Consider the following 24,197-nt stretch of genomic DNA (forward strand, 5'->3'; position numbering starts at 1 on the left):
GTGTCTCATCGTACAACATTTTATGTACTTCTGTAAAACAATGTTCTGCCACTACAAATTTTTTTGGCTGAAATAAACACGTGTGGTGGTGATGCTCCACCCAACGATCCTGGACTGTACGAATTGTTTGTCCAATATAGACCTTCCTGCAATGGCAGGGAATCTTGTAGACTCCAGGCTTTCTCAAGCCTAAATCGTCCTTCACTGAACCCAACAGGGCTCTGGTCTTAGCTGGCGGACTGAAGACATTTTTAATATTAAATTTCTTTAAAATTCTACTTATTTTTGAAGATCTTCTCCCCACAAAAGGTAGGAATGCCACCGATTTGGTTCTATCTTCCATTGGTTCCCGCGAAGGTCCAATCTGTAGAGCACGACAGAACTGATTGTCAGTATAACCATTCTGCTTGAACACAGCTTATAGATGGTCCAGTTTGTGTTTCAAACTATCTGCATCTGAGATGGCATAAGCTCTTTTTACCAATGAACATAGGACCCCGTTGTGTTGGTGCAATAGACAACAACGTGAAGATTTTGGTTCGTATGCATGGGCTTAAGATAAACACTGTGTCCTAATGTCCCATCATCCCTCCTGTAGACCAAGACATCTAAAAACGGTAGTTTTCCATCCTTTTCAACTTCCACTGTGAACTTAATATTGGGATGCAGGCAATTAAAATGATGTAGGAAATGATGTAGAGCATCCCTCCCATGTGACCAAACCATGAACATATTGTCGACGTATCTCCAGAATCAAGTTGGTTTAAGAGCACCATCTTCAGCACCATGTCCTCAAAATATTCCATAAATAAATTGACAACTATGAGCGATAGCGGACTCCCCATAGCCACTCCATCAGTTTGTTCAAAGTATTTCTCATTAAATAAAAAATATATCAACAACAACACATGGCGACAAAGCTTAGTTGTTTCTTTGTCCACTTTTCTGTCAATTAATTGCAAAGAATCTTCAAGAGGAACTCTGGTAAACAGAGACGCAACATCAATACTAAACAGCACATCTGTGGGACTGAGACACAAAGGCTTCAAACACTGAATAAAAACCAGAGAATTGGAAATATGGTGTTCACATTCTCCGACATGGAGACTGAGAATGGAGACTAAATACTTGTAAGTAGGAGTGCCCAAATTGCTGACAATAGGCCGAAGGGGTATTCCCTGTTTGTGTACGTTAGGTAAACAGTATAATCTCGGCAGGACTGCAGCACCAAGTCAAAGTTTTTTAAGAACATCATCAGATAATGAAGTGTTCTTCAAAAGTGAAAGTGTCTTCCATTTTATACATTCAGTTGGATCATTTTTCAATCTTCGGTATGCCGAGTCTGCAAGCAAAAGATCCAGTTTATCCACATAATCGTTCCGCGAAAGAAGAACCGTTGCATTGCCCTTGTCTGCTGGAAGAATTACTAAATCCTGGTCTTCTCTGATGGAATTGATCGTGGCTCTTTCAAGCGAGGAGATGTTACGTTGCAGGGGTGGCACCCGATGCAATGTATGAGAGACCTCTTGCCTAACCTCATCAGCTAGATAGTCAGGAAACCTGGTCACCACTTGTTCAGCGGCGGAAATGGATTCTGTAATGGGAACATTCCTGGGTGTAGGTGCAAAATTCAATCCCTTTTCCAATACTGCCAGCGTAGCATCGTCCGGTTGTTTGGTTGTGAGACCCTTTGATGACATCTGTCAACATGTTGTGATCAATCTCACAATGAATTGTTATGCTGAGAACGTTTACGGAGCCACATCTTACAATTGTTGTTTTCGTACAACTGAGTTACACACAGAGGTGGTCGGGACTTGTGGCAGTTTATTTAGAGTGAGAGTTATGTGCAGGATACTCCTGAGAAACCGTGCTAGCTAACTCAACCCAATTTTCGAAAACAAAGCAAAGCCCAGTCCATGCCAGTTCAAAGTTCTGCCTATGACAGTCAGAGTTCACAGTAGTAATACTTATGCCAGACTGACAGCACACTTGCTGCAAGCTCCACAGATCTCATCACAACTAACTTAGATCAACTCTGGTTTGGCTTATAAGGCTGATTGTGGGGTTGTCTCATCAGAGGGCACACTTGATGACCGGCACCCTTCGGGTCGTGACCCTACACCGGTCACAGTATTATTCGCCAGCTATGCAGTTTCTATAGTCATGTTGTGCAGTGCCACTACATCACCCCCTCCGCAGCCCCCCCCCCCCCCCCCACACACACACACAAATAGCAGCAGCAATGACCACTAGGAGAGAAGCAAGTGGTGCATGATCCAAAACAGGCCATCTGAAAAGGGGGAGGGTTGACATCCATGGACATCACTGCAGAAGCCGAGTCAGGACTAGTGTTGAGAGAAATAGATGGTTGTTGACCTGGATGGCCACGATAGTTGAGGCAGTGGTAACTGGTGACATGCAGAACACAAAAGTGAAGTGAGATAAGGAATCAATCATTACTAACCACATAGAGCCCAAACAACAGGCCAGTAAAATCTAAGTAGAAATGCTCTCATGGCTCCATAGCATGTGGCCAGGAAGAAAACCATTGGGGATATGCTCCATTGGGTAGTGTGCTTGAGGCACAGCTCTTTCGGCCAAAGAGGGGGAGGAATTAGGATGCACAGCATTCCTCAGCCAAGGTCTAAAACGGAACTGCTTGGTTCAGGGTAATTTATGCTACCATAGTCAGTAGGGATGAAATTTGGCCCCTGGTATCATGTCTGGCCACTTGTGTTGTACAAAGTGAGCCTGATGGTGTAACATTGGGTTATTGCAGGAGGCAGCCACAATGTTGTGTAATGTTAAGGGAAAAGTTGAAACATCCAGATATGACTCAAACTGGAAATACGTCAATTCAGTTTGGCCAAAATTTAGTTGGGTTGCTTGGGGAATATGGACAGCACTACTGCCTTTTTGTGGAACATCGCTGTTCGATAGTGGACAGAATAGTGAAAATTAAATAAGTACAATATCCACTGCTTAAGGTGATGTGGACAAACCCAGTCTGGTAAGTAATGTTCAGGACCAAAGATGATGAGCAATAGGTAACAATCTGAGACAGGAAGAAATTTGTGTCCATAAAGCAATAATTTAAATTTCTGAGGCGTGTGAATCATAGTAAGAGTCTCCTGCTCTATTTGAGAATAGCATTCCTGGGAATTGGATAATGTCTTAGAAGCACATGCATCATGGCGCTTAGTACCATCGATGTATTTATGGGACAAGATGCACTGATACTGTCAGGAACAAATCAGTTGCTACTATCACAGGCAGACCAGGGTTGCATCTGCATCAACATCACAGCTCTGCAATTCGCAGCTACTATCATATACAGAGCAGGGTTGTATCTGCATCAACAGCATTACTCTGCAATTCACATTTGGGGGTTTGGCAGAGGGTGTACACAACCTCTTTCAGGTTATTTCTTTAGCATTCCACACTCAGATAGCACCTGAGAAAATGAACACGTAAAAATTTCCATTCGAACTCTTGATTTCTCTTATTTTACTGTACTGTAATTTTTCTATATGTAGGTTGAAATCAACAAAATATTTTTGCTCTTGGAGGAGAAAGTTGGTGATTGAAATGTTGTGAAAAGATCTCGCCACTATGAAAAACGCCTTAGTTGTAATGAGAGCCACCCAAGCATATGCATCATATGTTACTCCGTCTCCCGTTTCATGATAATACACAATGAGCAGCCCTTCTCGGAAATTTTTCAATGTCCTCCATCAGTGCTATCTGCTAAGGATCCCATATCAACAACACTCCTGCAGAGGACAAAAAGTGCAGTGTAGGCAGCCTCTTTAGTAGACTTGTTACATCTTGTAAGTATACTAATAATAGTATGCAGTCTTTGGTTCGCCTTGTGCTCAACATGTGATGGTTCCAGTTCCAGTTGTTCAAGATTGTAATCCCTAGGTATGTAGTTGAATTTGACAGCCTTTAAATTTGTATTCCTTTTTTTTTTAACCGTGATTTAACAGTGTCTGCTTTGTATCCTTGTGGAGAACCTCACGTTTTTTATTGTTTTGATTCCAAACAACTTTAGCACTGTACACATTTCTTTTCGAAATCACTTTTGACTTCGTTTTGACCTTCTGATGACTTTAATAGACAGTAAATGACAGCATCCTCTGTAAACAATCTAAGGAGACCATTCACATTGTCACTCAAATTGTTTTTTAGATTAGAAACAGCAGAGGACGTATAACACTTCCTTGGGCAATGCTAGATATTACTTCTGTTTCACTCAACGACTTTCAGTAAACTACTATGAACTGTGCCCTTTCTCACTGGAAATCATGAGTCCTTCCGCACAGCTGAGAGAATACTCCATAGGCATGCTTTTTGATTAGGAACTTTTGGTAGGCTATGTTTCCAGTTGCATTGCTTGCTTAAGACAGTCTGTAAAGCCTGGAATGCTTGTTGACAGCAACACGACTATTCGAAATGTGCACTGTGGCATTGGAGCTAGTTCATTGGCTGAGAGAATTCTGCCAGGTTTGCAGTGAATCAAATTTAGCAGTTGATCTTACCCAGAAGTACCTTTTAAGTCTTTCATATTCGGTAGTGACTGTGTTTTATCTATTGCTGGAACATAATCCTGTGCTGGATCTAGTCCATTTTCTGAGAGTTTAAATCCTAAAATGTCAAGGAAGTTTGCATGAAAGAACATTTGTGCTTTGTATTTATTTCACTGTCAGCCTATGGAATGAAGGCTTAAGCTTGTGAGGGTGATCCTCATGACTTCCACCTATGACTAAAATATCATGAAGGTATGTGACACAGATGTAGTAACTGATCCATAAATTGTTGAAATATGGCAGGGGCTGAAGAGATTCTGAAAGCTAACCTTTGTAACTTTATAATGGTAAAGGCTCCATGGCATATTTAGCATTAGATAATCCCCTGATGCTGGAAAACAGGCTTCTGTGAGGTAAATTTTACCATATAAAGTGCTGTGCACTAATTCTGCGGAGTTGTTCTGGGATTAGTAAAGGATAAGTTCCCACTTCTACCTGTAACTTTAAAATCACCACACAGTCTCAAGGTGCCGTTGGGTTTGCATACTGTTACCAGAGGGGTGGCCTACTGACTATGGGAAATAGGTGATATGTCTTCATGAACAAGCCTGTCTAGCTCTGTTTTGAGAACATCCTTTAGTGCCAAGAGCTTGGGGTGAGCTTTGAAGAAATGTGGTGGAGCCATTACTTTGAGTGATGTGATCTTGAACATCAGTTGTCTTCTCTAATCCACCACATCATAGCTGGAGATTAATCACCTTCCTTCAGTTTCTCTTGCCAATCACAGGCTGCTGGTCGCAGGGCTTCACGATCATCTTTGCCTGAAACTAATTCAGAGAAGCCCTTGCCATCATCGAAATCATCTGAGGATAGGAAAGACAAGAAAAAGCCCTCCAAGAACAACAACATTCCAGTGGCCTCAGCCGTGTGGAGTGGCTGTGTGGTTTGAGGTGCCAGGTCACGAATTGTGCGGCCCCTCCCGCTGGAGGTCTGAGCCATCCCTCAGGCATGGGATGGGCATGGGTGTGTGTGTGTGTGTGTGTGTGTGTGTGTGTGTGTGTGTGTGTGTGTGTGTGTGTTGTACTTAGCATAAGTTAATTTAAGTAGCGTGTAAGTCTAGAGACCAGTGACCTCAACAGTTTGGTCCCTCAGGAATTCACACACATTTGAACAGTGGCCTCCATGCCACCAGATCCCGCCTGTACCACTACTGTGGGCAAGGCAAAGATTCCAGCACTCCCTGAGGCCCGGGTTCACACAACACAATGGAACCCGGAATCTGTGTACACTGATGCCATAACCCCTAAACCAGTGGCGGCAGATGACCCTGGGCCATAACCTGACCCCCTTGGTCCGTTCATGGCCTCATGGTACATTGACAACATTATTCTCCAGTGGAATCTTAGCAGTCTTTTCCACCACCTGGCCGGGCTATGACATCTTTTAAACACTTCCGCTGCCTTCTGCATTGCCCTTCAGGAGACTTTGTTTCAGCAACATGCAGCCCAACCATTTGTGGATACCGGAGATATTGTAAGAATCGTGCTACCTGTGATAGGAAGTTGATTGAAGTTTGCACGTATTAGCCACAGCCTGGGGGATGTTTCCAGAATGAGATTTTCACTCTGCAGCGGAGTGTGCGCTGATATGAAACTTCCTGGCAGATTAAAACTGTGTGCCGGACCAAGACTCGAACTCAGGACCTTTGCCTCTGCCATGTCTCCGCAATATCCTTTCTTTCAGGAGTGCTAGTTCTGCTGGGTTCGCAGGAGAGCTTCTGTAAAGTTTGGAAGGTAGGAGGCGAGATACTGGCAGAAGTAAAGCTGTGAGGACGGGGCGCGAGTCGTGCTTGCGTAGCTCAGTTGGTAGAGCACTTGCCCGCGAAAGGCAAAGGTCCCGAGTTAGAGTCTCGGTCCGGCACACAGTTTTAATCTGCCAGGAAGTTTCAGTTATTACCTTTATTGAATCTGTGATAGTTCTCTTGTGGAGCACACAACATTTGTAGCATCATACAGATCTTTGATGATGACTAGAATCCTCCATGGTTTACCATACTTCTGCAACATCTGCCACAGCACTTTGTTTCACAGCATTGAAGACCTCTCCAAAATCAGTGAATGGCAGGTACATATTTGCTTGGAATTCTTTGCTTTGCTCTGATATGATACTAAAAGTATTAATAAAATCAACACAACTTTGTTATGCCCGAAAACCGCCCTGTTACACAGTCAATTTTCAAATAAATCTTTAATCATGTTTAAAATAATTTTGGTGTGACCCTTACTGGGCACTGACAGGAATGTAATACCACGGCAGTTGTTACAATCTGACAAATTTCCTTTCTTTTGGTGCTTCACCACCAATCCACTTTTTCACTCCTTTAGGGATTTCTCTTTGAGCCAAATGTGCTTCAGCAAGGGATGGAGCATGTTGACAGTACTTTTGATATCAGATTTTAACAGCTCCGGTGCCCTGTTGTCTAGGCCTGGAGCCTTTGCATTTTGTAAGCTTCTCAAAGTACTCCTAATTTCACCCATTATGGAACATTGCAGATTTATATCTTGATCTGCTTCAATTCCTTCGGGAACATCCCTCACCTGTTCCTTTTGGTTGTCTTCATGATTTAACAACTCCTTGAAATATTCCTTCCATCTCTGTAATGCTGCATTTTGGTTTTTAGTCACCACCCCCATCCTTGCTCTTAACTAGTTCTTCATGTCATAAAATTCTTCAATGAGAGTCGTTTGGTGGTATTGAGCAGCTTCTTTATATTTCCTTTTCTTGGTGCCTTTTCTGTTAACTGTGCTCTCTCATCTATCCATTTCCTTTTATCTCACCATATCTCAGTTTTCACTCTTTTGTTTGCCTCCATGTGTGCTTCATGTGTATCGATCTTCTCCACGTTTGTGTTAGAAGAATTTAACTTTTGTTTTAATTCTTTCTCACAGTTAATTTCATTCCATATGTCATTAGAGATCCATTTGTTTCTTAGATATGTCTCAAATACTAGTATATTCCCTCTAACATTCCAAAAGCTGTCTTTAAGCTTTTGCTAATGTGTTTCAATTCCTTCCTGCAGAAAGTTTTTGTCGGAGAGGACCTGGAATCTTTTTTGTAGTTCAAAGGCAAATCTTTGTTTGATGTGTTGGTCTTTTAACCTTATGACACATATTTTTTTGCTTCTTTGATTGAGCTAGGTTTTATTTGCCACTATCTTCATGCTGAACTGAGTCAATACTAGGTACCGGTCACTTCCAATGTCCGTTCCTCTCTTACTACTGACATTTAGCAGAAAGTGTTGAAACTTACGGGTTATGGGTATGTGATATGGCAAGGCCCTCATTATCTTATGGCAGTTACAATTTAGAAACAGTGTATCTCCAATGACTAGGTCATGCTCAGTGCACAGATCTATCAGCATTTCACCATTTGCATTTCTGTTCCCAATGCTGTGTTCATCTACGATGTGTTTAAGACCTTTGTTTTCTGAACCAACTTTTGCGTTCAAGTCTCCAATTGAAATTTGTGTGTCTCTGCAGTTAGTTGTCTAAGGACTCCCATTTAGCTCTGTATAAAAAGCATCCTTTAATTCTCCTTCAGCCACATGAGTAGGTGCATAGCATTGAATTACAGTGATATTTCATACATTTGTTCTAAAATGTGTGGTTGTTATCCTTTCTGACACTGGTTTCCACTGTAGTAAGCTCCCTCTCCAGTTTTTAGATAGCAAGAGTCCTACACCATTCCTATGCGTTGCATCTTTACCTGTTTGCCCTACATACAGCAACTCTCCATCATTTTGTGTTTGGACTTCCCCCCACATTCTGGCCACTGTATTGCACTTTGTCCCGCCAATATATCCAATCTGTTGTTGTTATGTTCTTGAATCCAGAGACTGGTTAGATGCAGCTCTCAATGCTACACTATCCTGTGCAATCTCTGAGTAACTACTGCAACCTACATCCTTTTGAATCTGCTTAGTGTATTCATCCCTTGGTCTCCCTCTATGATTTTTCCCCTCCATGCTTCCCTCCAATACTAAATTGGTAATCCCTTGATGCCTCAGAACGTGTCCTACCAATCGATCCCTTCTTCTAGCCAAGTTGTGCCACAAATTCCTCTTCTCCCCAATTCTATTCAATACCACCTCATTAGTTACGTGATCTACCCATCTAATCTTCAGCATTATTCTGTAGCACCACGTTCAAAAGCTTCTATTCTCTTCTTGTCTAAACTATTTATCGTCCACGTTTCACTTCCATACATGGCTACACTCCATAAAATTCTTTCAGAAATGATTTCCTGACACTTAAATCTATACTCGATGTTAACAAATTTCTTTTCTTAAGAAGCGCTTCCCTTGCCATTGTCAGTCTACATTTTATATCCTCTTTACTTCAACCATCATCAGTTATTTTGCTCCCCAAATAGCAAAACTCCTTTACTACTTTAAGTGTCTCATTCCCTAATCTAATTCCCTCAGCATCACCTGATTTAATGTGACTACATTCCATTATTCTCGTTTTGTTTTTGTTGATGTTCATCTTATCTCCTCCTTTCAAGACACTGTCCATTCTGTTCAACTGCTCATCCAGGTCCTTTGCTGTTTCTGACAGAATTACAATGTCATCGGCAAACCTCAAAGGTTTTTAATCCTACTCTGAATTTTTCTTGTGTTTCCTTCACTGCTTGCTCAATATACAGATTGAATAATGTCAGGGATAGGCTACAACCCTGTCTCACTCCCTTCCCAACCACTGCTTCCCTTTCATGCCCCTCAACTCTTATAACTGCCATCTGGTTTCTGTACAAATCGTAAATAGCCTTACACTCCCTGCACTTGACTCCTGCCACCTTCAGAATTTGAAAAAGAGTATTGCAGTCAACATTGTCAAAAGCTTTCTCTAAGTCTACAAATGCTAGAAACGTAGGTTTGCCTTTCCTTAACCTATCTTCTAAGATATGTTGTAGGGTCAATATTGCCTCACGTATTCCAACATTTCTACGGAATCCAAACTGATCTTCCCCAAGGTCCGACTCTACCATTTTTCCATTCGTCTTTGCAGAATTCGTGTCAGTATTTTGCAGCCATGACTTGTTAAACTGATGGTTCGGTAGTTTTCGCACTTGTCAACACATGCTTTCTTTGGGATTTGAAATAATATATTCTTCTTGAAGTCTGAGGGTATTTCGCCTGTCTCGTATATCTTGCTCGCCAGATGGTAGTTTTGTCATGGTTGGCTCTCACAAGGCTGTCAGTAGTTCTAATGGAATGTTGTTTACTCCCAGGGCCTTGTTTCGACTTAGATCTTTCACTGCTGTGTCAAATTCTTCATGCAGTATCATATCTCCCATTTCATCTTCATCTACATCCTCTTTCATTTCCACAATATTACCCTCAAGTAAATCGCCCTTGTATTGACCTTTGATATACACCTTCCACCTTTCTGCTTTCCTTTCTTTGCCGAGAACCGGTTTTCCACACGAGCTCTTGATATTCATATAGGTAGTTCTCTTTTCTCCAAAAGTATCTAATTTTCCTGTAGGCTTAACCCTAGTGATGTATGCCTCTGCATCCTTGCATTTGTCCTCTAGCCGTCCCTGCTTAGCCATTTTGCACTTCCTGTTGATCTCATTTTTGAGACGTTTGTATTCCTTTGTGCCTGCTTCATTTACTGCATTTTTGTATTTTCTCCTTTCATCAATTAAATTCAGTATCCCTTCTGTTACCCAAGGATTCCTACTAGCCCTCATCTTTTTACCTACTTAATCCTCTCCTGCATTCACTATTTCATCTCTCAAAGCTACCCATTCTTCTTCTACTGTATTTCTTTCCTCCATTTTTGTCAATTGTTCCCTGACACTCTCTCTGAAAATCTCTAAAACCTCTGGTTCTTTCAGTTTATCCACTTCCCATCTCCTTAAGTTTTAATCTACATTTTATAACCAATAAATTGTGGTCGGAGTCCACATCTGCCCCTGGATATGTCGTACAATTTAAAACCGGGTTCCTAAATCTTTGTCTAACCATTATATAATCTATCAGAAATCTTCCAGTGTCTCCAGGCCTCTTGCGCATATACAACCTTCTCTCATGATTCTTAAACCAAGTGTTAGCTATGATTAAGTTATGCTCTTTGCAAAAGTCTACCAGACGTCTCCCCTTTCATTACTTTCTCCCATTCCATATTCATCTACCACTTTTCCTTCTCTTCCTTTTCCTACCATCGAATTCCAGGCCCCCATGACTGTTAAATTTTCATTTCCCTTCACTATCTGAATAATTTCTTTTATCACATCATAGATTTCTTCAATCTCTTCACCGTCTATGGAGCTAGTTGGCTTATAAACTTGTATTACTGTGATAGGCGTGGGCTTCATATCTATCTTGGTTACAGTAATGCTGTTTGTAGTAGCTTATGTGCACCCCTATTTTTTTATTCATTATTACCCCTGTTCGATTTTGTGTTTATAACCCTGTATTCACCTGATGGAAGTCTCCTTCGTCGTGCCACCGAACATCACTAATTCCCACTATAACTAACTTAAAGCTATCCATTTCCCTTTTTAAATTTTGTAACTTACCTGCCCGATTACTGAAATTTCATGCTGCGATTCGTAGAATGTCAGTTTTCTTTCTCCTGGTAATGACGTCCTCCTGAGTAGTCCCTGCACAGAGATCCGAATGAGGGACTATTTTACCTCCGAAATATTTTACGCAAGAGGATGCCATCATCATTTAACCATACAGTAAAGCTGTGTGCCCTTGGGAAAAATTACGGCTGAAGTTTCCCCTTGCTTTCAGCCTTTTGCAGTACCAGCACAGCAAGACCGTTTTGGTTGATGTTACAAGGCCAGATCAATCATCCTGACTGTTGCCCCTGCTACTACTGAAAAGGCTGCCGCCCCTCTTCAGGAACCACGTGTTTGTCTGGCCTCTGAACAGTTACCCCTCCTTTGTGGTTGCACCGACAGTACAGCTATCTGTACTGCTGAGACACACAAGCCTCCCCACCAATGGCAAGGTCCATGGTTCATGGGGGGAGGACATCCAATCTATAGTTCTTCATATATTGTTTGACCTGCCTTAACCTTCCCGCCTCTCTCAATGTGTTTGCATTCCAAAATCCAATATTGGTTTTCTTTTTCAGGCCATAGGTAATATCCGTAAGATCTATCGAGCTATTTCTCTCTATAGTTTTTGTGATATGATTTTTTTATTTTTTATTTTTGTGGCACAGGTTATCAGTTCACAGCCCCGAGTGTCCAGGTAGGACTGCCACCTCATGGCCTGGACTCCTGACAAGAATTTTATTTCAGGGCCGTAGCCTTTACATGGTTTGTCTTCACCATGACTACATAACACTAACCATCCCTCCACAGTGAGGCCCATGTGCATCACCATTGTTCTCGTTACCAAGGATCTTTTGCAGCCCACGTTAGGGGACTATGCCTGCTACCACGCAGTCACAGAGAGGAAAAGAAAAGGATACGATACTAAATAGGACGTTGTGACACACACTTTGTCTGGTTCCTCTTTGGAGACCTGGCCAGCTTGGGAGACCCTGCCGGCAGTTACACTATCACCGGTGTAGCTCTCCCATTCATTGGAACATGCAAATGCCCTTGCATGCACTGACTCTGTTTTATTGTGGCAGTGTCTCCTGAGGGGGTTGTGTTATGTGCATACTGTTCAGTCTATCATCATGCTGAGATAGCATGCATTGTCTCTTTGCTGACCAAACTGGCGTACATAATAGTTCCTAGATTTCAGCAATCATCAGCTATCGTGAGTCTGCCTTGCAGTGGCTACCCACAGTCAGGTGAAGCCTGCTATGTACAAATCGTGGCTCATAGTTAACCCTAGGACGATACAACAAAATGAGGATTATGTGACAGTAAAAATATATTGGGCATACTATTTGTGATCATAGGATGATCAAATCCTTCCCATAGGAGTGTCCTGGCAAAGAAACTAAGCAATAGCTCTTCTTCCAAGTAGTATCGCTCCACCCGGAGGGGGGAATGATAACAGTCTTGCATTAAATTCACTGTTGTAGCACTTTGTTAACTCAATCTGCAGTGCCATATTGCTCAACAAGCTTTTACTTATTAATGCATTAATAAATTGTCTCAACATTCAACATAGCTTGCTAAAGTTAATCTTGTCTTGAGGATATCAGTGAATATTGACAAAGGACCTTAATTTGTGATAATCAAAATCAAAGACTTCATTAAAAACACTCTTGCAAAAATAATCGTGTGTGTGTGTTTATTTGTTTTTCAGTGGGTGTGCATTTGCATAGAATCACTGGAAAACATTTTTCTCAATTTTGTGCGTTGGTATCATAACAGGATTAACACATTGGTCACCTGTATAAGGTACTCACTCTGGTGTATAATTGTAATTTTTTCCAGTGAATCAACTGTTTGTATCGCTTAGCACAGAATGCTAAGGTAGACGTCACCGTTTTGGGATTGTATTCTAAGGAAGACTGTTGAAATAAAAGTGGCTAATGGCCAGATCAGTAGACAGTGGTTCCTCTCTCAGTACTGAAGTCACAACATTGGCCGAGATTAGTTCCATGCTCAATGGGGTGGCAGAGACAGTGAGGGTGAGAAACTGGAGTTCTACGCAATACTCGGTGATCGCCCCCGTGGTATCCCCCACTCGCACCACTCCTGCCACCGTGCTGCCCCCAGGCATATACAGGCATTGCTGACCGCAGCACTGTATTCTGCCTATGTACATATATCTGTATTTGAATATACGTGCCTACATCAATTTCTTTGGTGCTTCAGTGTATTAATTATAAGTTGAATCAGTTGTTACGTTGTACCATAGATTTCATAAAATATAGGTTTTCTTTTCACTTACATTTTGGGAAGGACATTCATATAGTTTATTATACAGGGTGAGGCAGTGAAACGGCACGATTTTGTAAAACCACCAAAGATTTATTTACAAGTAAAATCATAATAGTTGAACATGGATCTCAAGTACAAGAGTGGAAATTAAAGATTTAACTTAAAAACAATCATTTTTTAAATATGGTGTCAGTGAGGTGTCGTCCTTGGTTTTGCACACATTGTCTAAGCCTGAGATGAAATTGTCCCATGACGTTTCGTAGCATCTGTACTGGAATGTTGTTAATTTCCTGTCGAATTCGCTCCTTCAGGTCTTCTTTTGTTCTTGGTGGATTTTCCTGGAAGACTTTGCACTTGAGGTAGCCCCAAAGAAAAAAGTCTGGTGCCGTCAGATCTGGTGAACGGGCAGGCCAGGGGAAATCGCCATTCCTGCTGATTAGACGTCGTGGAAATGCAAGTCTTAGCAATTCCATTGAGACATTAGCAGTATGGCTTGTTGCACCATCTTGCTGGAAGAGTGTTTCAGCATCTGGATCATGTCGATCAATTCCAGGCAGACCAAAAATGGTCAACGTGTCAGCATAACGTCCAGAGTTTACCGTCACTGTGTTGCCATCTTCATCTTAAAAAAAATAGGGCCCCACGATTCCACGAGATGACATTGCGCACCAGACTGTTACTTTTTCAGACTGGAGAGGTTTTTCATGAAGTTCGTGCGGGTTATCTGAGGACCAATATCTGAAGTTTTGCTTATTTACGTACCCACTAAGATGAAAGTGGGCTTCATCACTCATCCATAAGTTATGCACTCTTTCTTCATTTCGTTCAATAACGTTAAGCATTGACTGGCAAAAGCGTATACGGTTATTGTAGTCATTAGGTTTAAGGGCTTGCACTACCTGAATTTTGTATGGATGATAGTGAAGGTCACTCTTCAAAATCCGTCTTACTGATCGATTGCTGAGACCAAGTTCTGCGCTGTGCCGTCTCGCGGATTTTCGCGGACTTCGTCCCAACGCTTCGCGCACACGATTAATGTTCTCGGGTGTCCGGATTGTTTTTGTGCTGCCGCCTCTTTTCTTTGTTGTGCTAGCAGTAGCTTCAGAGGTTTTAACCCAAAGGAGAATGGCTTTCCTTGATGGCACGGGAGCCCGTGGCGGCAGGTTGAATTCACGACGAAAGGCGCGTTGAGCACCAACCACACTATCCGCGTTTTTGTAATATGCCTTTACGCCATATGCACGTTGCGCACTCGACCAACGCTCCATGGCTACTGAAACTTCCACCACTCTAGACGCCCAAGGTCACTTCCCCCACTCTCGCAACCCCCCTCCGCGCCCGACAACCACTATCGAAATCGTGCCGTTTCACTGCCTCACCCTGTAGCTGCAGATTCATTCTGGTATTGGTGTTATTTTCTCCATACAGTTACATCACACAATTTATTTCATGTTAAATTCATGTAAAATCAGTTTCAAGGCTATACAATTTTTATGACTTTCTCCGACAATATCATGATCTACACAACCAGTCTGTTGGATGGATCACTGTAAATATGGTACTAACTAGTGGTATTTTGTTACTTAACGTTTGTAATATTTTGTGCGTAGGAGTATAAACAGTATTCTTATTTGAGCAACTGTTTTGCAACCCACATTGTGATTTAATAAGTAAAGTATTCTGGTTCCAGTCTAACACTGCTCATGTTTGTGTTTCCTTCTCAAATATTTTGCATAAAGCTGATGGTTTAGTGATGACATATTTTAATCTGCCTGGAGAAGTTTGTGTGGCTTATGGCATATTACATATATCACTCAGGATGTTGTTTTTAGGAATTCTATTTGAAATTCCTTCCATACTATATTATTTGAATCAAAATTGAACTATGCATCGAATTCAATAAAAGTTTGCAAGTAACATATGACTTCTCTCAGTTTACGAGTATAAATGTAAGCAATAATTCGTATTTAGTTGACATTTGCTGCCAGTATTATTTTAATAACATGAACTTTTTTTGCTTACTCCTAAGTGCTGTTACATTTTTTATACAGGTATCTGGATCAAAAAGCCGTAGTGCGTCAATGCCTAGAAACAATATTCAGAGCATTAAAATAAATAAAAGACAAGGGAAGAGTCCTGCTGATTCACAAGATGTTGAGAATGGAGTCTCGCATAATTCTTCAAAGAATATTACGGGTGATGTGGAGTTTGTGCAGGACAATGACAAAGACATTCTAGACAATGCAGCTAAGAAAGCAAGTAGTTTTATGAATTACATTTGTTGTTTTATATTACTGTTGATTGCATGTTAGGCCCATTTAGTTCACATATTTTGAATGTATGAAGATAAGTTCTATCTCTTGCATTAACGAAAGTAAAATTTTCTTCACTAGACTGGACACATATTTTAATGATCTTTGTATATTTGTAGTATTGATACAAAACATAAAGGGTCTATTTTGAGAGAAAAACATCTGAGAGCAGTACTGTTCATAACAAATATGAGTAATTCATAACTCTTCCATTGGTGTGTCACTTAGATTGTTGCTACAAAAAGTCGGAGTGCATCAGAACCAAGGATTGGTGTACAGAAGCACAAAGTAAACAAGAAACAGAGGAAGGGCCCTGTTGAGTCACAGGACTTCAAAAATGATGCCTTCTATCAGACTTTAAAAACACTTTCAAATGAAGTAATATCTACATGTACAAATAGCCCAAGTCAGTCCGCAAATATTACGAAGGAAGCAAGTATATTTTTACTGTCTTTGTGCCTTGCTAGAAAATTGTATTCAGTTGCTTCAGTTTAACTTTTATATTTAGTGTTCTACTTAATGTTGTTGTAGCAGCAAAAATTTGTATGTATATGTAAAAATACTAATAATTTATGATTTTCATACAGCACATACAAAGCGTGGTACAAGAAGGATCTCAGCTTTTAGAGAAAGGTCTTCCAAGGAAGGCTGCAGAGAGATATAAGGAGGCGCACAGTATTTTGAGTGGTGTGGATATCCAGGTCAGATCATCATTTCAGTAGCATTATTGTTGCAGTACTTTGTTGTAAGAAGAAATTTAAAGTAATCTTTCCTTTTTGCTCTTTGTAGTAGTGCATTACAGTATTTGCATACAGTTTCATAGCATGAACATTTAGGATCAAACTGTGTATATATTTCCGGTAAGTTGGTTCTATTCTCTCTCACAAGGAGATGCCTCCAGCAGTGGGATCAACTTTTTGAAAACATTTATATGGTGATGTTGGTTTGCATGATGCTCAGTTGTTTCGAAAATGTAGCATTGTGTAGACTGAATGCATAGTGTAAGGCCCTCATCACATTGGTTTGACTCTTGTCAGGTGCTTTAAATTTTTTTTATTTTTAAAACTTTTTATCAAAATAACTGATCATAATTTTTATTCAATTAATTACATTTAAACCTCTTAATTGAATAAAAACAATTACATTTAAACCTCTTAATTGATTAAAAATAATGATCAGAGTCATTTCGACAGAGATTTAACAACAAAAAGATTTAAACAAGTGACGAGATTCGAACTTGCAACATCCTGCAGGTGAGACTCTTACCTAGTCATATGCTTCGCAAACGTTCTGTACAACACTACTTGACTAAAGATATTGAGCATCATGTGAAATTCCAAAATCTTTTTTCCTTGATCATTCACAAATGAAGGCCCAACATGATGAATGGTTGCAGGATGTGATACCTGTGACCTTTACTTACATTACCACATAGATGGTTTCAAAAAATTGACTCAACTGTTTGGGACCAGCACTTGTCAGTCTCAAAAAATGTTCAAAACTGTAATGTGGGTTAAGAGCATCTCAGTAATTAATTTTGCATGAAAATTATGCCCCAGTCAAATTCAAATATCTGTCCATGGCCAATAGAATCTGACCAATGTGATATGGATAAATGTTGCCTTCAACTACTGCTTTTATTTCAAACAATTTTTATCACAAACATGACTGAAGACAGAAATGACTTGATGCACGTAATTCAAGTTAAGTCTGCAATTCTACTCGGCTACATAAATTTGTCAGTATAGAGAGATCTGTCGTTGAAGTTCACATGTTGTCAGGCCCCTGTACAAAGCAGGGGATGCTACAAATGTGTCAAACTATCGCCCTATCTCTCCATTAACAACATTTTCAAAAGTCCTAGAAAAAGCTCTGTACAACAGGATTGTGGCACACCTTGGTGACCTGAACATCATTAACAGTCAGCAGTTTGGTTTTCAAAAGGGAGTTTCAATAGATAATGCAATTTTCTCATTCACAAATGATGTTATAGAGTCTATAAACAGCAAGAGGCTGCCAATTGGTGTCTTATGCGACCTATCAAAGGCGTTCGACTGTGTAGATCACCAGATACTCTTCAAGAAGGCCTGTCATTATGGAATTAGAGGACCTGTAGGGAACTGGTTAAAATCGTACCTCGAAAATAGGAAGCAGAAGATTATTCTAGATGTTTCAGATAGTGTATCACAATATATAGTGGACTCTGAGTGGGGAATTGTGCAGCATGGAGTGCCACAGGGATCAGTGCTTGGGCCCTTGCTGTTCCTCATATATGTTAATGACCTGCCTTTATCCATCAATAAGCAGTGTAAATTTACAATGTTCGCTGATGATACGAGCATTGTGGTGGATAATGTGTCAACTACTGACTTAGAATCCGAGGTCAATGATATCCTTAAAGAAGTTCTGGGTTGGTTTAGTATTAACTCCCTTTCAATAAACCCGAAAAAAACCAATTTTATCCAGTTTCAGACAACCCGCAAAAACCCAAAAGAAATAGTTATCACACAGAATGATCAGATGATAAAGCAAGTGTACTTATCAAAATTCCTAGGCGTATACGTGGACAGTAGGCTGAACTGGGAACATCATGTTCTACAAACACTAAAACGGCTGACATCGGCAACATTTGCTTTACGAATTTTGGCACACTTCAATGACATTACCATCTCAAAGTCAGCTTACTTTGGCTATTTTCATTCAGTCATGTGTTATGGCATCATCTTCTGGGGCAATACACCTGCCACAAAGAAAATCCTCACAGCACAAAAAAGAGCAATAAGAATCATTTGTGGTGTACCCCCACGAACCTCATGTCGAAATCTTTTTAAACGACTTGAAATACTGACAGCAACATCTCAGTACATATATTCACTGATGTGCTTCATAATAAATAACCCCACTCTGTATGAAACGAATTGCCTACATCATGAACATAACACCAGAAGAAAAGAGGATTTCCACTGTGAGTTAAAGAACTTGACACTTATTCAGAAAGGGGTAAAGTACGCTGGAACGAAAATTTTCAATTCCCTACCCAACAGCATCAAAAGTACAAGGAGTAGTACATCAGTATTTAAACGTAGCTTGAAAAATTATTTACCTGAGACCTCACTTTATTCACTAGAGGAATTCTTTCAGAGAAATAAGTAAAACCCAGATTGGAAATACGTTTTTAAATTTTTTGACACTGTTTACTGTTAAACTAATGTAATAATGCCCTAATGTAAAAATTCCTGTTTTTCTCATTTCCATTTTTTGGTCACTTTTAAACCCAAAGTGGGAAGTTTTGATTACTGTTCAAGGTTAAAATAAATGCAATAATGCCCTAAATATGGAACTGCTATCTTCACATTTATGTTGACTAATTTTTAAGCTAAAAAGTATGACTTTTGTGCACTGTTATTAATACTATAACAATGTCTTTATCCTATGTATTTTATTGTGTATATTGACACGTTCCACATCTGAGTGACTTGCTCACATGTACAGATCTATGGAACAAGTATATAAATAAATAAATAAAAACATTTAGTACATATTACAGTCTGCATACCATGTCTGCTGGAGACCAGCCTTCATTCTTTTATATCCCATCACAGTCAACCATTGAGGTTCTAGAAAGCAGTGCATTGTGTAAATGCCAACATTGTCTAAATACCATATGTAGTTTGTCTTAATAATATCAATATTTTGTTTCCATATTGGTGAAATTTTAAATTTTGTCAAGTCTGTTGTGATTTTATAGTATCATCTTAATGTGAAGGCTGCAAACTGCAGTGATTGAGTACAAAGTAAAAAATGTGTCATATTTCATTAATAAGTTATGACATTTGGGTTAAAAGTTGTAATTAAGATTTGTGAGATATGATACAGCAAATTTAATAACTCATTCAGTTACCACCATAAATAACATTAGTGTATGGTATTGCATACATCAGCTGCTTCATGTTTATAATGGCGTCAGAGGGTTGTGAAGAGTTTATTTTGTAGTGGATATCGTTCACAGAAATAACTTTTTCTGGATATCATAACTTAAACAATGTGATAAAATTTCCTTAGTGGCCTGGATGTGTATGATGATTACTTATACGTTGTATGCAGGATGTGTTCTGTAAGACATAACACCCCTTTTATTTTGTGAACAGCTCCAGATATTGAAACAGGTTTTTGGAAAATGATAGTTTGCTAATGGGCATGTACGTTTTTGTGTCATAAAAAGTCTTAACTCTGTATTGATAGAGATATTGAAGCAAGGTTTTTTTTAATGTTGTACTTTTTTTTAATGGCATCGTGAAGTGCTTGAAAAGACAAGTACAGTCATACAATGCATTTTAATTTAGAAGTTGTAACTCTTTAGAAAATAATCTGAGAAATATTCTGAAATTGAAAGGCAGGTTGGCCGGAATTGGCTATTGCGTTGCAAACGGGCTCATGCCATACTATTGGTTGACCTTAATTGCATCAGGGAGTGAGGGAGCTTCAGTTGGCTTATCGTGATATTTCATGAGGACAGGCTGAACCAATTGATAGTATATGCAGAACTTTCCTTATGCACAACTTTCTTAAAGGCATTCGCAGTGTGATGAGTTTTCCTTAGTCAACAAGATACTTGTTTACCGTAACATTACTCCATGTTTCTGACAATGGCCATGGGAGCCTGAGTGCGATACTATTGTGGTTGAGTAGTACGTTGTCGTATTAAGCCTGTTGACTGTTCTCTTGTATGCACTACTAGCAGGAATTGTTATCTGTCGCAAGCTATTTCTGCTTCAGCATTCTTGCATGCAGACATGGATACTGACGAAGTTAGACGTGCTACTTTTGTATGGCAAATGCCACAGAAATGGTGTTGAAATGGTGCAGCGGTATAGGGATGTCTATCCTGATCATCACTGTTCATCACTCTGGGCATTTGCCCAGATTATTAGGTCACTAGTGCGAACAGGCAGCTTCAGTGTCAAACAGGATGAGGATGGAGACAAACTGAAAGAGCACATGAAGAAGCTGCTGTGGCTACAACATTCAACAGTCCGCACTGTTGCATGAGATGTATTGCCAAGGAATGTGGGATCTGCCAGATGAGTGTCATTCACATCTTGCGTTGCCATAAATTCCACCATCATCTGTCACTACTTCAATTATGGAAGGACATAATTGTGAGCATTGTACAGAATCTTGTCAGTTTGCATTGCAGCACCTGGGAAACAATACATTTTTCCAGCATGTGCTCTGTACCAATGAACCAATGCTCACAAACCACATTAATGTAAATTTAGATGATACACACTGATGGGCAGCTGAAAATCCACGCAGGCTTGACCAGGTACAACACCAATGACCGTGGAACGTAAACATATAGTGCAGCATTTTATAGGAAACTCCAATGTGAAATTGTATTTCTTCCCGAGGGTGTAAATGAAAATACATATGCGCACTTTCTTATGAACAATCTAGCTGTTCGTGTAGAAGACGTACCATTGGACAGATGTCAGTGTATATGGTTCCAACAAAATGGCTATCCAACTCACTCTCGCTGAGTTGCAGTGCAAATACTGAATGAAAGGTTCCCTGACTATTGGAGGACATGCTTAAGTAAAATGCAAAATAACATTTTGTTAAGAAAGGTATTTATGTTGTGGGTGACATTATTATTATTATTATTATTATTATTATTTTAAATCTAAAAAAGTTAATAAACTAGTTTATTTCTTCCCTGACTAGGGCCATTTGTCACTAGGAAATATGAATGACTTGAATGACCAATGCTTGTGTTTCGCTTTTGAAAAGTGAGTGGTGACAGGGAGGGTTGATGTGGAAACCTACCTGACAAAACTGTAGTTGTTTCCACAAAAACCTGGAAACATACACACATTTAAAATAGTTTTCCTCAGCCCCATCTAATGCACTAGAAGCTAGTGTATGCCATAGTCCACATTAAAGAATAATAGCTGACCTAATATCTGTATCTTACACGTAATGAGGTTTTTCTTAGTGGTGTAGGAGTGTCCTGCTGCGTATGACGATGGAACCTCACACGAGAGTTCTGCTTGGCAATGTTTACACAGCAATAGTTGACTCTGGCCACATTAGTTTGAATTTTAGTACATTTCTCGGATTCTTTTGTGATGAGTTTTAACCTTAAAATTAACAAATGTTGTATCACCGTTCTTGTCTTTTCAAGTGCTTTCAGATACCATTTAAAAAGTATATCATGCCAGTTTTAAAAAACAATACTTGCTTCAATATCTCAATCGGTACAAGAGTCTTTTTATCACTCACACGAAAGGATGTGCCCCTTAGCATACTGTTGTTTGCCGAAATCCTCATTTCGATATCTGGAACTGTTCATGGAATAAATCGGGTGTTATATCTTACATAACTCACCCTGTATATTCAGATTATAGTAGCAAAGTTCTGGCAGAATGTAAATATTTAAGGGCGTAAAGGGACCACTCACTGAAAAACAAGAACATTGAATCATCAACAGGCACGTACAAAAAAAAACAGAAAACTTGTTAACTTTCAGAGTATGTCCTTTATCGAGCTAGTTGACACGCGCCCACACATGCGCTTTCGCTCACACACACACACACACACACACACACACACACACACACACACACACTGCCAACTCTCTCTCTCTGTTTCTCTCTCTCTCTCTGTGTGTGTGTGTGTGTGTGTGTGTGTGTGTGTGTGTGTGTGTGTGTGCGCGTACGCACGCGTCTGAGTGCCAGCCAGATGCTCCTTGACAGCCCACCCCAGATTGCTGCTTATGTCAGCAGCAACTCCAGTCAGGCTAGAGTAGTAATTTGTGAGAATTTGGTTTGTGTGAATGTGCGTTTTTTCTGTTTCCGAAGAAGTCCTTCCCATTGTGTGTGAGTATGATGCAACAATTTCTTTGCAATGCCTAGCAGTCTATCCTTTTCTTAATACTGTGGATGTTAAGCTTATATTTTTTCTGTGATCTTATTCGCATATGTTTTATAATTTCAAATTCTTGTGATGGACTGTAGTTTTTCTGGCATTGCAAAAGTCATGACTGAAATTAATGGTTTCCCTACAGGTTTATGGCTGGAAAGAGATTGAATATAGTGTGCTGCAGTATGCATTATGCTGGAGTTGGATTGAAGCATTGAACTATGAGGATATAGTTTCGTCCATTAATATGCTTGTAACTGTTAAGAATGCCCATGGACCTCGTTTGCCTGCAGTTCATTATGCATTGGGCTCAGCATATAGTAGACTTAATCGGTATGTGATGCTTTTATTAACATGAAAAAATTGTTTAAAAAAAAATCAAGTATGGAAATGGTATTGTGTATTATAAATGCTAGAGTGTAGACCACTGATAAAACTGAGATTTGTGAGATACTTGTTATGAACTTTCAGAAACTAAAACATATTGTGTAAAAAGAAAACACGCTTTCAGAAATACTTCAGTTTGGAGTAAGCTGATGGCTGGCTTGTACACATCTCCTGGAGATTTATTCCAGTATGTGTTGTGGCTGCACATGAAAAAAAAAAGAAAAAAACACACAGCTGTTGGAACTTTTAAGTCCCCTTCTTCAGGATGAGAAAAAGAGGGGAAGAGGGTAGGAGCAGAATCTTTGTAAGCAAGGTTATGAATGGATCCGTAATGTGTAAGGAAGAAAAGACATCAGAGTAATTGGGAGAACAAAGATAGAAGATCTGCAACAATTGTGCTAATGTCAATGTAAAAGAAAGCAGATGGAACGATAATAAGACAAAACTCAGGAAAGATTTGTGTTGAAGTAAAATAAACTGAGGCGAGGGAACTAAGAGAAGGAAGCAAGAGGCGTACTTACTTTCGGTTCACCATGAGAGGATGACATACAAATAGAAGTGTTGTTTTGCAATTTACTGTCACCAGAGTTGTGTGAATGGAGCCAAATACCCCCTGTGGCCAAGCAGACACTACGATATCTTAGTCATGTTGTAGAGGATTCTCAGCAAGCGGAAGGTTGACAACCTAGAGATCAGGAGTTTGTGTCCATTCATTAATTCTGCCACATTTGTAGTGCTACTTCCTATGAAGAAAGGCATGCAGTGAACTTGTGAGTAGATAAGTGACGTGAGTTGTCATGCCTACCTTTATTGTTGTGATTTTTGCCAGTGATGTGACCAGTACGGGTGATAGTGGGTTGGTGCAAGGAGCAGGTTTTACTGTGGGAGTGGTTGAAAGGGTAAGAACCATAGTGAATTGACAGTGGCCTGGGATTATTGTTTGTATGGGTAAGGATGTTATGGCAATTAGGAGGGTGATAGAATGTAACTTGTGGTGTATTAGGGAAATAAGAGATGTGATCACAGTTCAGAACTTGACTGCAGAAAGTCAGTAATAGATGGAGACATTCAAAGCCAAGAATGAAATAACCCAGTTTTGCCAGTTTGGTATCTGGCTTACTAGTTTACCACAAAGAGGAAAGGTAATCATAAGCCTGAACCTTCCCATTTGATTTTT

At 40.0% G+C, this 24,197-nt stretch overlaps 1 protein-coding gene across 4 annotated transcripts in view; it reads left to right on the forward strand.

Annotated features, from left to right (window-relative positions):
* LOC126480916 (uncharacterized) overlaps positions 1-24,197 on the forward strand; it is a 331,145-nt gene that overhangs the window by 39,415 nt on the left and 267,533 nt on the right. For all 4 annotated transcript variants that reach the window (XM_050104327.1, XM_050104351.1, XM_050104343.1 and 1 more), the window contains exons 6-9: positions 15,452-15,655; positions 15,941-16,144; positions 16,300-16,413; positions 22,779-22,966. In XM_050104327.1, coding sequence (XP_049960284.1) covers positions 15,452-15,655; positions 15,941-16,144; positions 16,300-16,413; positions 22,779-22,966 — 710 coding nt within the window. The remainder of the gene's footprint in view (positions 1-15,451; positions 15,656-15,940; positions 16,145-16,299; positions 16,414-22,778; positions 22,967-24,197) is intronic.

The sequence above is a fragment of the Schistocerca serialis genome, chromosome 1 (assembly GCF_023864345.2).
Source record: "Schistocerca serialis cubense isolate TAMUIC-IGC-003099 chromosome 1, iqSchSeri2.2, whole genome shotgun sequence".
NCBI lineage: Eukaryota > Metazoa > Arthropoda > Insecta > Orthoptera > Acrididae > Schistocerca > Schistocerca serialis.